This window comes from Lithobates pipiens, unplaced genomic scaffold (genome assembly GCF_037356315.1).
Source record: "Lithobates pipiens isolate NorthernLeopardFrog02 unplaced genomic scaffold, aLitPip1_a1.2 Scaffold_28, whole genome shotgun sequence".
Classification (NCBI taxonomy): domain Eukaryota; kingdom Metazoa; phylum Chordata; class Amphibia; order Anura; family Ranidae; genus Lithobates; species Lithobates pipiens.
In genome coordinates, this window is record NW_027507789.1 from 13,734,030 (window position 1) to 13,746,900 (window position 12,871).

General features: G+C 50.8%; 1 protein-coding gene across 1 annotated transcript in view; it reads left to right on the forward strand.

Annotated features, from left to right (window-relative positions):
• The window catches only part of TTYH2 (tweety family member 2), a 131,630-nt gene that overhangs the window by 46,828 nt on the left and 71,931 nt on the right, over window positions 1-12,871 (forward strand). The window contains exon 3 of the mRNA XM_077458696.1: window positions 7,613-7,724. Coding sequence (XP_077314822.1) covers window positions 7,613-7,724 — 112 coding nt within the window. The remainder of the gene's footprint in view (window positions 1-7,612; window positions 7,725-12,871) is intronic.

A 12,871-nucleotide genomic window follows, 5' to 3' on the forward strand; every position in this document is an offset into this window, starting at 1 on the left:
CCTTTCTTCTTCCTTTCTTCTTCCTTTCTTCTTCCTTTCTTCTTCCTTTCTTCTTCCTTTCTTCTTTCTTTCTTCTTTCTTTCTTTCTTTCTTTCTTTCTTTCTTCTTTCTTTCTTTTCTTTCTTCTTTCTTTCTTTCTGACTTTTTCCTTCTTCCTCTTTCTTTCTTTCTTTCTTTCTTTCTTTCTTTCTTTCTTTTTCTTTCTTTTTCTTTCTGACTTCTTTCTGACTTCTTTCTTCTTTCTTCTTTCTTCTTTCTTCTTTCTTCTTTCTTCTTTCTTCTTTCTTCTTTCTTCTTCTTTCTTCTTTCTTCTTTCTTCTTTCTTCTTTCTTCTTCTTTCTTCTTTCTTCTTTCTTCTTATATCTTTTTCTTCTATCTTCTTCTTCTTCTTCCCTTATAACCAGACATGAATAATGGATGCTGATTGGTGGACAGCCACCACCACCTGGCAGAGTTCCCCTCTTATCTAGATCTGGTCTGACACCTAAATCTTCCAATGCATTACATTCATAGAACCTTCCAAACTCGGCACAGGGATGGTGGGAACCCCCTATAATGAGCACAGTGAGTGTACAGACCCGGGAACTCGCTACAGGGATGGTGGGAAACTGCCATTCCTCTCCTTGACAGCGAGGTGAGAGGTTGCTAGTTCCTTTGCTCCTGTGCTTCCAGAGACCAGGGGCTAGAGTTACTCCTCTGCCCCAGGAAGGATGCTGGATCCTGGGGAGGACCCTGGCGGGGGCCCCCTGGATAGGCCTCAACCTGCGGAAGATTCTGGGCCTGGCCCAAGGAAGGATGAATCTCTGTCTGCCTTTAGACGGAGGATTGTGGAAACGCTGAAGCGGATTGAGAAGGAAGAGGAGAAGTTGGGAGCTTTGAAAGCTGAATTTAAAAAGAAGAAGCAGATTTGTGCCAAAGTCTTCAGTAAGAAGAGACCGGCTCTAAGGCCTGAATTGAAGGACCTGGAACAAGCTCTGCGGAAGCAGAAGGAATTGGTGAGTTCTCTGAAGGAGAATAGTGGAGCTTTTAAAGAAAAATATAAAAATGAGGAGCGATTTAATCAAATGAGGAAAGGAGCTTCTTCCTGCATGGAGAGCGAGGAGATGGAAGCAGAGAGTGAGAAAGTGGGCCCGGAGGATGAGCCCAGCTGTTCAACATCTCAGACACCTGCTGAGCCCTCAATGGCGGAGGCCTCTGTCCCCTTCCCCCCCCAGCAATGTGGAACATCTGAGCCGGAGGATGAAGGTTCTGACATGCTGCATCTGATCAACAAACTGGAGTCCAGTCCAGATTCAGCTCCCCAGGAAGGTGAGGAGAAGATGGACACCGTTCCCAGCCCTGTGAAAGAAAGTCCTGTGGAGAGAGCAGGTGCAGGTACTGTGTGTGTGCAGGATGGTGGGATCTTTAATAACAATGGGCCTGCTGAGGGTTGTGGTACTGCAGACAGTCAGCCCAGACCCATAGACAATGTACAGCAAGCAATAACATCTGCTAATAACTGTCAGCTTCAGTCTGCAGAGAGGTCCATGGACAATACAGTGACTTTGCCTGGACCAGGCACAGCGGCTATTCCTGTGAATGGTGGAGGTGATGCTGGGAGCAGTAGTACTACAGCTCTCCAGGAGTCTGCAGCAGCCAAGACTGTGACGGCTCCCAGGATTGAAGCTGAGTGTTCGGGGGAGGGGGTGGGTCCTGCTAATCAGAAGACTGCTATCCCAGCTGATTCAGACTCTCTGCCAGCAGGTTTGAATGTATCTGAGGACAAGACTGCAAAAGCTGGAAGAAAAACTTATGCTGGTGTTGCTGCCACAGGATCTGGGAAGGGGGAACAAGCAGGGAAGGAGCATGGGGACGTTTTATCTTTCTCCCTGTTTAAAAGGAGGAATGTTGTACAATTGAAATGGGAAGGCGATGGAAACCCCCCACATAGGAGGGTGGTGGTGGATAAAATCCTGCAGATGGGGTTTAGGCCTGCGGATATCTTCGCCCTGATCAGTCCGGCAGGTTCCTATGAATATGATTTGTCCTTTATCCGTCCCGAGTCTCTGGACATATTTTGGGAGAAGTTTGAACACGTGTGTAGGGGCCTGCCGGACTGGAAAGGGCTCATCCCCAAACTTATATCCCGCCAGCCCCTCATTAAGATGGTGACAATACTTGTGCGCAATGAATCTATACCCCAAGGGGATCTGACTGTATGGTTGAGGAGGTATGGGGACGTCCTGAGCCCCCTGAGAAAGATTTTGGACGATCGGGGAATATGGACAGGGGGATGGTCTGTGCAGCTGAAACTAAAGGTTATTGATAATGTCGTCCAGCATCTGCCATCCTCAGCTTTCCTGGGGAGGGACAGGCTGACCATCTTCTACCCGGGCCAGCCAAAGCTCTGCAATAAATGTGGAGATAAAGGGCATCTTGCATCCTCCTGTCCAGTGATGAAGTGCTCCCTGTGTCAGGGTATAGGACATTTGGCAAAGGATTGTAACATTATAAGATGTAATCTGTGCAATGCAGTGGGACATCCTTATAGTCAGTGTCCTGAGGCAATGCACAATAAGCCTGAGCTCATGAGGGAGTTTTTCCGTCTGGACATGGAGGATGCACAGAGCTCATCAGCTGGAGGGCCTGTGATTCCATCGGAGTCTGTGCCCATACCCAATGTGTCTCCCCAGTCTGTGCCAATACCCAATGTGTCTGTGTCTCCCCAGTCTGTGCCCATACCCAATGGGTCCGTGTCTCCCCAGTCTGTGGTTCCCCAGTCTGTGCCAGTACCCAATGTGTCTGTGTCCTCCCAGTCTGTGCCAGTACCCAATGTGTCTGTGTCCGCCCAGCCTGTATGTAAAGTTTCAGTTGCCAAGAATGTGTCCAATCCTTCTGTTTCCAATCCTTCTGTGTCTTCTAAAATTGCAGAGGCAGCAAGAGGTGCTGAGGCTGGTGCATCAGGTGTGGTGCCAGTCCCCCTCCCCCGACGCTGCAGGGTTCCTATTGCAGATCGTGGGGGCCAGAGGAGTGGGGAAAATAGTGGGGAGGCTGGCCTGGTGGTAGATAAGGGAAGGGAGAGTGGGGGGGAGGGGGTTGAAGGGGAGGATAGGTGTGGGGAGGCTGGTTGTGGTTTATCCAAAGATGATATGGAGTGGTTGGAGGATAGGAGGAGGAGGGGCAAAAGAAGGAAAAAAAGGGGTTCAGTTCCCTTAAATCCTGTAGTTTTGCCTTTGGAAAATAAGTTTAAGGTCCTGTCGGACGATGATGATGATGATGATTGGGACTCGTTCAGTTCAGCGTCCTCCATGGATGATGAGTGCCAGGGCGCAACAAAGCGTGCTGGTTCTCCAGGCAGAGGGAGTAGTCAGGCTAAGAAACGTCTGCCTCAATTACCCTAATGGCAGTTCCCACTCCGATAAAAGTGGCAACCATTAATGTTGCCAGCTTGAGATCAGTAAGCGCTCGTCATATGGCCTTATTTTTGCTCAGCGAGTTTGATGCTGACATTTTGTTTTTACAAGAGACCCATCTGAGTAGTCTGGCTGATATACATCTGGCAAAGAAGGAGTGGAGACGTGGTCCCTCATTTTGGTCTCTTGCGGCCGAGCCTTACAGCGGGGTTGCAGTCCTTTTTTCTGGTATGGTAACGTGCCGGCGGGTAATTGAGGTAGAGATTGGGAGATGCATGGTCTTGGACGTCTCTGTAGGGGGGCAGGACTTGCGCCTGATTAACATCTATGGTCCCCAGACGAAGTGGGACAGGAAATGCCTCTTTACAAAGATTAAGCCTTTTCTTTTTACGGCCCAGCAGGTTATCTTTGGAGGTGATTTCAACACCATTACTAGGTCTAAAGACAGGAGAGGTTTCAGAGATAAGCTGGGCTATGACACCCTTTTTCTCAATGCGATAGTTAGGGAAGCAGGTCTGGTAGATGCGCACATTAAGCGTTGCCCAGACAGCACGGGGTTCACTTTTCAGAGAGGTAGTAGTCAGAGTAGGATAGATAGGTTTTTTTTAAAGGGAGACTCTGCTTTTTCGGCACCTGTGTGCCGGGCAGTGGAGTTTTCTGATCACTGTATTCTATCTGTGACTCTGAATGCCTCAGACATGCCACCTAGGGGGAGGGGTATCTGGAGATTGAATTCGGCCCTCCTGGAAGACGAGAGAGTAAGACAATCCTTTGAGGACTTTTTTCAAGCACAGGTAACGATCCTAGACTTTTGCAACAGCAAGTCAGAATGGTGGGAGCTTGTAAAACAGCGGACTGTTAGGCTTTTCAAGGCCATAGGAAGAAAGAAGCAGCGAGATAAGTATATCACCTACCAGCGTTTGCGGAGGAAACTTGACCGTCTTGTTTCGAATGGAGGAGATTCTGGGGCGATCTCTGAGGTGAAGCTCCTCCTTAGGAGACATGAATATGACCGGCACGCCTCTTTGGTTCAGGAGAGGGATTACGGGAAATACCATTCGCCTGACCCTTACCAGAACTGTAAACAGAGCGTAGCAGTTAAGACGGTCCATGGCCTGAAGGACAGTACGGGCTCCCTGACGAAGTCTAGGTCAGGGATCCTGGAGGTTGTCAGGTCATACTATGCCGATCTCCTGGGAGGAAGGAACCTTGATCGGACAAGGATGTTGGGTTTTTTGGACTCTACACCAGGACTGGAGAGTAATGTTCCTTTGATGAATTTGACAGATGAAATCACTGCAGATGAGGTAGTCCAGGCTATTGATAAACTGGCCATCAAGAAAACGCCAGGGCCAGATGGGTTGACAGCTGAGTTTTATAAATGTTTTAAGACGATCCTGGCTCCCTACCTTGCGGAGGTTTTTAATAGCTGTTTGCAGGAGGGTTCTCTCCCTCCCTCCATGAGGCAATCTGCAGTGATCCTTCTGTCAAAGGGTAAAGATCCTTCGATTATTGAGAATTGGCGCCCCATTAGCCTTCTTAATGTCGATAGAAAGATACTGGCAAAGATTTTTTTCTGGCGATTATCGCCAGTGGCAGGCAGTTTGTTATCCCACCACCAGCACTGTTCGGTCCAAGGTAGAAGCACTTTCTCAGCAGTGTTAGCCGTCCGGGAGGCCTTGGAGCGTTGTAGGGCTGCTGGTTGGGGTAAATTTTTGCTGACATTGGATCAGGCTAAGGCCTTTGATAGGGTTAATCATGAGTACTTATGGCTCCTTCTTGGCAGATATGGCCTGGGGGGGGGTTTCATTGATTGGCTCAAGATTTTGTACAAAGGGGCTGAAAGCTTTCCGCTAGTTAATGGTTGGGTCGGGCAACCCTTTGTGGTTGGCTCAGGTGTGCGTCAGGGGTGCCCATTGAGTCCTCTGTTATATGCATTTGCAATCGACCCCTTCGTCAGAAGGCTGGAGAATGGGCCATTGTGTGGGGTACCTTTGGGCATCGCTGGTGAGCCTCCTTTGAAGGTTGTGGCCTATGCTGATGATGTTTCTGTTTTTGTCTCTGGGACTGGGGAGGCGCAGGAGGTGGTCTCAGTGATAACGCAGTATTCAGAGGCATCAGGTTCAAAGGTCAACCAGGACAAGTGTGAAGCTTTCTGGATGGGCGTGGAAGGTGAGAGCTTTGTTCTCCCGGATGACTTCCCGGAGCCCCAGCAAAAAATTAGAGTTCTAGGCATTGAATTTGGCCCAGGTGACTATGGTCATGCAAATTGGGTGAACAGGCTGGAGAATGCCGATGCCAAGGTGGCAAGCTGGAAAGGTTGGCAGCTTTCCTTGAGGGAAAAGGTTGATCTGATCAAGACTTACCTGATTCCGATTTTTCTATATGTCAGTTTTGTTTGCGTTTTGCCAGCTTCTCTCTATACCAGGGTCTATACTTGTTTCTTCCAGCTGTTATGGGGGAACAGAATAAACCTTGTCAAAAGGAATGTGACTTACCTTTCTAGGCGGGAGGGTGGTCTAGGGATGATCAACCCTGTAGTCTTTTTCTCTCTGATGTTTGTGAAGTACAATCTTGGTAACATGTTGGCAGAGAGACCGCCTGGGTGGGTTGGTATTTTCCAGTCCTGGTTTAGGCCCTTTCTGCGAGACTGGGAAAATGGTGGGCCAGTGAAAAGCCTGAGGGTCAAGCATGATAAGCTCCCGGCTTATGTTGCCCCGTGTTTGAAAATGCTTCGGCAGTGGCAAGTAACGGCAGGAGAAGTCAGATCTCTTCCAAGGAAACTTCTTGAGAAGCGGATCATGAGCTCTGTTTTTTGCGAGCCACTGGCCTTGAGGGATTGCCCAAGCCTGGTTTTGGGGGTGGGTTTGCGGTTGATTAATTTGGAGAGAATCCCAATGAAGTTTAGGGATCAGGCTTGGCTTGCCTTTCATGGAAAACTATATGTGAAGGGCAACTTGAAGTTTCTTTCCATGAGTGATCGGGGCTGCCCGAGAGTGGAGTGTGGAGGAGTGGTGGAGTCCATGGATCACTTTCTACTTCAGTGCCCTTTTAATATAGAGGTGTACAAGAGGGTGGGGAGGGCTCTGAGTATACCCTTCCTCCCCCATATGAGTTATGCAGAGTGGGTGTATGGGGCTTTCCAGACTCGTCGGGATTATGATTTGGAAACACTTTTTTTAGTTAGTTTAGTAGTCCGTTATTTCACGTGGAGTGCACGGTGTCAGGTATCCTTACGGGGTAAAATCCTCCCTGTGGAAGTGGTGGTGCAGAACATTCTGGGTGAGGTTGGGAAGATTCGGGGTCTTGAGAAAGACCGGTGGCAGCAGGAGGCCTGGATAAAGGCGTGGAGGAATATCAGGACTCTGTAGCGGCTGCCTGTTGATCTCGTGGTGTGCGGCTTTCTTTGTATTCTTCTTTCACTCCCTTAGATTTTCAGATCAAATACAATTTTGATAAAAGGCTACATGCATGGTGACGGTGATGTTCCTTAGTCTGGCTCTCCCATAGGGATTATGTTGTGCGCAATTTGTTTTTGCACTGTTTATTTTGTTCTTGTTCTTTCTGGTTTGTATAATTATATTCAATTATTTTGTAAATATGTTTTTATTTATTTATTATGTTTTTATTGTATATAAGTTGTTGTTTGTAAGATTTTCAATAAAACAAAATTAACCCCTTTATAATGGACATAGCAGGAGTTCAGACACGGGAATGTAGCACAGGCATGGTGGGAACCCCCTCATAATGGGCACAGCGGGTGTACAGATCCAAGAACTTAGCTCAGGGACAATGGGAACCCCCTCATAATGGGCACAGCAGGGGTTCAGACCCGGGAACCTAGCAGAGGGATGCAGGGAACTCCCCCTCATAATGGGCACAGCAGGTGTAAAGACTGGCGACCTCAGCACAGGGATGGTGGAAACCCCTTATAATGGGCACAGCAGGTGTACAGATCCGGAAACTCGGCACAGGGATGGTGGGAACCCCTCATAATGGGCACAGCAGGTGTACAGATCCGGGAACTCGGCACAGGGATGGTGGGAACCCCTCATAATGGAAAATACTGCAAAATTAATATGACCCCATACACACCAGATGTTGCCCCATACATACCTGAAATCAGGCTTGCAGGTAACGTCCTTTATAGGGCAGAGCAGGGCTGACTGAAACAAAAAGCTATAGGAACAGACGCCCTTTTTTTTTCTTCTGTTTTTCAGTGCCGCGGTGGGTGTCGGTTTTTATGGGAACAGCGAGACCAATGATGGTATCTACCAGCTGACCTACTCCCTGGATGATGCCAATCACACCTTGGCTGGGGTGGACAATCTGGTAAGTGGTCTTTGCAGCAGCGGTGTGGCTGAACAGATGCATGTACACCATTGGCGCTGGTGGGAAACAATATGCTGCGACACATTGTAACATTCCAGCGGGCCTCTTTGTGTGACAGATAGAAGTGGCAGGGGCAGCTGTTTATACCCGTGCATAGTGCGCCGCGCCGGGCATCTCTACCAATTTGCTGCTGTGAAATTCCTCTGGACTGTGACTAATGGAGAGCTTGACGGCTCTGTTGGGAAAGGGCCATTGCGTCTATTCAGAGCCATCTGTCTCTGAGAGAAGCCTCCGAGGAAAATACGGCAACTGGCTGGAAGATGTGCCAGACCGTAATACAGGCCCGGGACAGCTGCCGGCAACAAAGTATTATTGAGGAGCACTGAAGGCAGCTATTGGCCGACCAGAAAATGAGGGACCCAAGGGGAAGCTTTAGAAATGGACACTTGGGGGTCATTTTTATAAAGCTGTGAATCTGACATTCTGAAGGGGAATCTTCCTGGTCCATTTGTTTTAAAGGACAGTGATTGAGTCGCCACCAGAGAGTGTTTGGTGAAAGTCACATTCACTGCTTTATAAATTTGTCCCTCAGTGACTAAACTCGTAGGCAGCCATATTTGCTAACAGTCATGTGTCCAGTACTTTCTCTCTTCCTTCTCCTATGATGTCCTTTGTTCTTCTCCTCTGTTATTCTCCTCCTCTCCTCTGTTCTCTGTTCTTCTCTTCCTCTCATCCTTCTTGGTTCTTTTCCGCTCTTCTTCTCGCTCACCTTCTCCTCTTTTCTTCTCCCTCGCTTTCTCCGCTCTTCTTCTCCCTCGTTTTCTCCTCTCTTCTTCTCCATCGCTTTCTCTGCTCTTTTTCTCCTCTGCCTTCTCCGCTCTTCTTCTCCTCTGCCTTCTCCGCTTTTCTTCTCCTCTGCCTTCTCCGCTCTTCTTCTCCTCTGCCTTCTCCGCTCTTCTTCTCCTCTGCCTTCTCCGCTCTTCTTCTCCTCTGCCTTCTCCGCTCTTCTTCTCCTCTGCCTTCTCCGCTCTTCTTCTCCTCTGCCTTCTCCGCTCTTCTTCTCCTCTGCCTTCTCCGCTCTTCTTCTCCTCTGCCTTCTCCGCTCTTCTTCTCCTCTGCCTTCTCCGCTTTTCTTTTCCCTCGCCTACTCCGCTTTTCTTCTCCCTCGCCTTCTCCGCTTTTCTTCTCCCTTGCCTTCTCCGCTTTTCTTCTCCCTCTTTCTTCTCCCTCGCCTTCTCGCTTTTCTTCTCCTTTGCCTTCTCCGCTCTTTTTCTCCCTTGCCTTCTCCGCTCTTTTTTTTCTCCCTTGCCTTCTCCGCTCTTTTTTTCTCCCTTGCCTTCTCCGCTCTTTTTTCTCCCTTGCCTTCTCCGCTCTTTTTTTCTTCCCTTGCCTTCTCCGCTCTTTTTTTCTCTCTTGCCTTCTCCGCTCTTTTTTTCTCTCTTGCCTTCTCCGCTCTTTTTTTCTCCCTTGCCTTCTCCGCTCTTTTTTTCTCTCTTGCCTTCTCTGCTCTTTTTTTCTCCCTTGCCTTCTCTGGCTTTTTTTTTCTCCCTTGCCTTCTCTGCTCTTCTCCGCTCTTCTTCTCCTGCACCTATTCCGCTCTTGTTCTCCCCTGCCTTCTCCGCTCTTGTTCTCCCCTGCCTTCTCCGCTCTTGTTCTCCCCTGCCTTCTCCGCTCTTGGTCTCCCCTGCCTTCTCCGCTCTTGGTCTCCCCTGCCTTCTCCGCTCTTGGTCTCCCCTGCCTTCTCCGCTCTTGGTCTCCCCTGCCTTCTCCGCTCTTGGTCCCCCCTGCCTTCTCCCGCTCTTGGTCTCCCCTGCCTTCTCCGCTCTTGGTCTCCCCTGCCTTCTCCGCTCTTGGTCTCCCCTGCTTCTCCGCTCTTGGTCTCCCCCTGCCTTCTCCGCTCTTGGTCTCCCCGCCTTCTCCGCTCTTGGTCTCCCCCGCCTTCTCCGCTCTTGGTCTCCCCCGCCTTCTCCGCTCTTGGTCTCCCCCGCCTTCTCCGCTCTTGGTCTCCCCCGCCTTCTCCGCTCTTGGTCTCCCCCGCCTTCTCCGCTCTTGGTCTCCCCCGCCTTCTCCGCTCTTGGTCTCCCCCGCCTTCTCCGCTCTTGGTCTCCCCGCCTTCTCCGCTCTTGGTCTCCCCCGCCTTCTCCGCTCTTGGTCTCCCCCGCCTTCTCCGCTCTTGGTCTCCCCCGCCTTCTCCGCTCTTGGTCTCCCCCGCCTTCTCCGCTCTTGGTCTCCCCCCGCCTTCTCCGCTCTTGGTCTCCCCCCGCCTTCTCCGCTCTTGGTCTCCCCGCCTTCTCCGCTCTTGGTCTCCCCGCCTTCTCCGCTCTTGGTCTCCCCCCCGCCTTCTCCGCTCTTGGTCTCCCCCGCCTTCTCCGCTCTTGGTCTCCCCCGCCTTCTCCGCTCTTGGTCTCCCCCCGCCTTCTCCGCTCTTGGTCTCCCCCCGCCTTCTCCGCTCTTGGTCTCCCCCCGCCTTCTCCGCTCTTGGTCTCCCCCGCCTTCTCCGCTCTTGGTCTCCCCGCCTTCTCCGCTCTTGGTCTCCCCCGCCTTCTCCGCTCTTGGTCTCCCCCGCCTTCTCCGCTCTTGGTCTCCCCCGCCTTCTCCGCTCTTGGTCTCCCCCCGCCTTCTCCGCTCTTGGTCTCCCCCCGCCTTCTCCCGCTCTTGGTCTCCCCCGCCTTCTCCGCTCTTGGTCTCCCCCGCCTTCTCCGCTCTTGGTCTCCCCCCGCCTTCTCCGCTCTTGGTCTCCCCCGCCTTCTCCGCTCTTGGTCTCCCCCCGCCTTCTCCGCTCTTGGTCTCCCCCCGCCTTCTCCGCTCTTGGTCTCCCCCCGCCTTCTCCGCTCTTGGTCTCCCCCCGCCTTCTCCGCTCTTGGTCTTCCCCCGCCTTCTCCGCTCTTGGTCTCCCCCGCCTTCTCCGCTCTTGGTCTCCCCCGCCTTCTCCGCTCTTGGTCTCCCCCGCCTTCTCTACTTTTCCCATCCGCCTTCTCCTCCATTCTTTTTTTCCTTGGCCTGTTTTTCTTCATTATTCTCTTCTGTTCTTCTCCTTCACCTCCTCTTTCTTCTTCTCTTTCTCCTTTCTCTTTCTCCACTCTTCTCCGTTCTACGCCTTCTCTTTTCTTCTCCTTTGCCTTCTCCTTGTCCTTTTTGTGCACATCTTTCTCCTCCCTTTTCTCCTCCTCCTTCTTCTTTTCCTCCTTCCTTATTCTTCTCCTCCTTCCTTATTCTTTTCCTCCTTCCTTATTCTTTTCCTCCTTCCTTATTCTTTTCCTCCTTCCTTATTCTTCTCCTCCTTCCTTATTCTTTTCTTCCTTCCTTATTCTTCTCCTCCTTCCTTATTCTTTTCCTCCTGCTCCCTCACCTTCCTCCCTCTCTCTTGCTCCCCCCCCCCCCATACTCTCTTCTCTGTTTCAAGTTCTTAATCCCATACGTAGTGTGGATATTTGGTCATGAGTCATGCTGACTCTGCGCCATACTTAGTAGTGCTGCACAGTGGTTTTCCCTTAGTCCTGTTCTACAATTTTGCATTTTACTGATTAAAACCAAAACCGCTCCATGCAGACGCCTCCCACTGAAATACAGATCTGCATTACAGGGAAGATGTACAGATCTGTGTAATATAGTAACGGAAATATGGTACATCAATCCCACTCCAGTGTGAAAATCACAACAAACGTGACTATTAAGCAAATCTTACAGTGATGAAAATCCGTTGCAATGTTTGTTAAAGCAGCTGTTCATTTCTCCTGCGCCCGCCCCTCCCCCTTTATATAAGATGAAATCAGGAGGAAAGAGCTGCTCAGCCCCGCTCCCTTTTGATCCAGAATAAATGGCAGCGAAAGGCCGTCATGTCTTATTAAAAAAGAAAGAAGTCGGTGGGTTGTGTCCGTGTGCTCGCAGCTCGGCAGGATTCCGCACAGAGATAAAGTTACATCAATTTGTTGCTTGAAAAAGTCCATTAGGTTCAGCTGTTCATACTGGTAATCCTGCAGGCAGATGATCCGGGAAAAAGACAAAAAGCCCATTAGAGGATGCAGAAGATATTTTCCAGTACATATATATGTATGTATGTGTATATATATATATATATATATAATCTGCCAGCATTGCCGGAGAGGTTGAAGGGGTGGGGTCAGCCTGTCAGTGCTCAGACCATACTGCATTCCAAAAGATGACGCACAAGAAAGCGTACAAAAATGCCTCCACTGTAGACACTGTTGGGTTTTAGATGGATGTGTGGCACTTGGGATCTTTTCTTCCTACATGTTTGCTCTGTGTGTCTGACACCATTTTAGCAGAACCAGCATTCACTTTTTCAGCAATTTGAGCTCCAGTAGCTTTTCTATTGGACCAGACTACATAGGCCAACCCCCCCCCCCTCCCCCCACCTCCATCAATGAGCCTTCCCTCCCCACCGCCATCAATGAGCCTTCCCTCCCCACCTCCATCAATGAGTCTTCCCTCCCCACCTCCATCAATGAGCCTTCCCTCCCCACCTCCATCAATGAGCCTTCCCTCCCCACCTCCATCAATGAGCCTTCCCTCCCCACCTCCATCAATGAGCCTTCCCTCCCCACCTCCATCAATGAGCCTTCCCTCCCCACCTCCATCAATGAGCCTTCCCTCCCCACAGCCATCAATGAGCCTTCCCTCCCCACCGCCATCATGAGCCTTCCCCTCCCCACCGCCATCAATGAGCCTTCCCTCTCCACCGCCATCACTGAGCCTTCCCTCTCCACCGCCATCAATGAGCCTTCCCTCTCCACCGCCATCAATGAGCCTTCCCTCTCCACCGCCATCAATGAGCCTTCCCTCCCCACCGCCATCAATGAGCCTTCCCTCCCCACCGCCATCAATGAGCCTTCCCTCCCCACCGCCATCAATGAGCCTTCCCTCCCCACCGCCATCAATGAAGCCTTCCCTCCCCACCGCCATCAATGAGCCTTCCCTCCCCACCGCCATCAATGAGCCTTCCCTCCCCACGCCATCAATGAGCCTTCCCTCTCCCACCGCCATCAATGAGCCTTCCCTCTCCACCGCCATCAATGAGCCTTCCCTCTCCACCGCCATCAATGAGCCTTCCCTCTCCACCGCCATCAATGAGCCTTCCCTCTCCACCGCCATCAATGAGCCTTCCCTCCCCACCGCCATCAATGAGC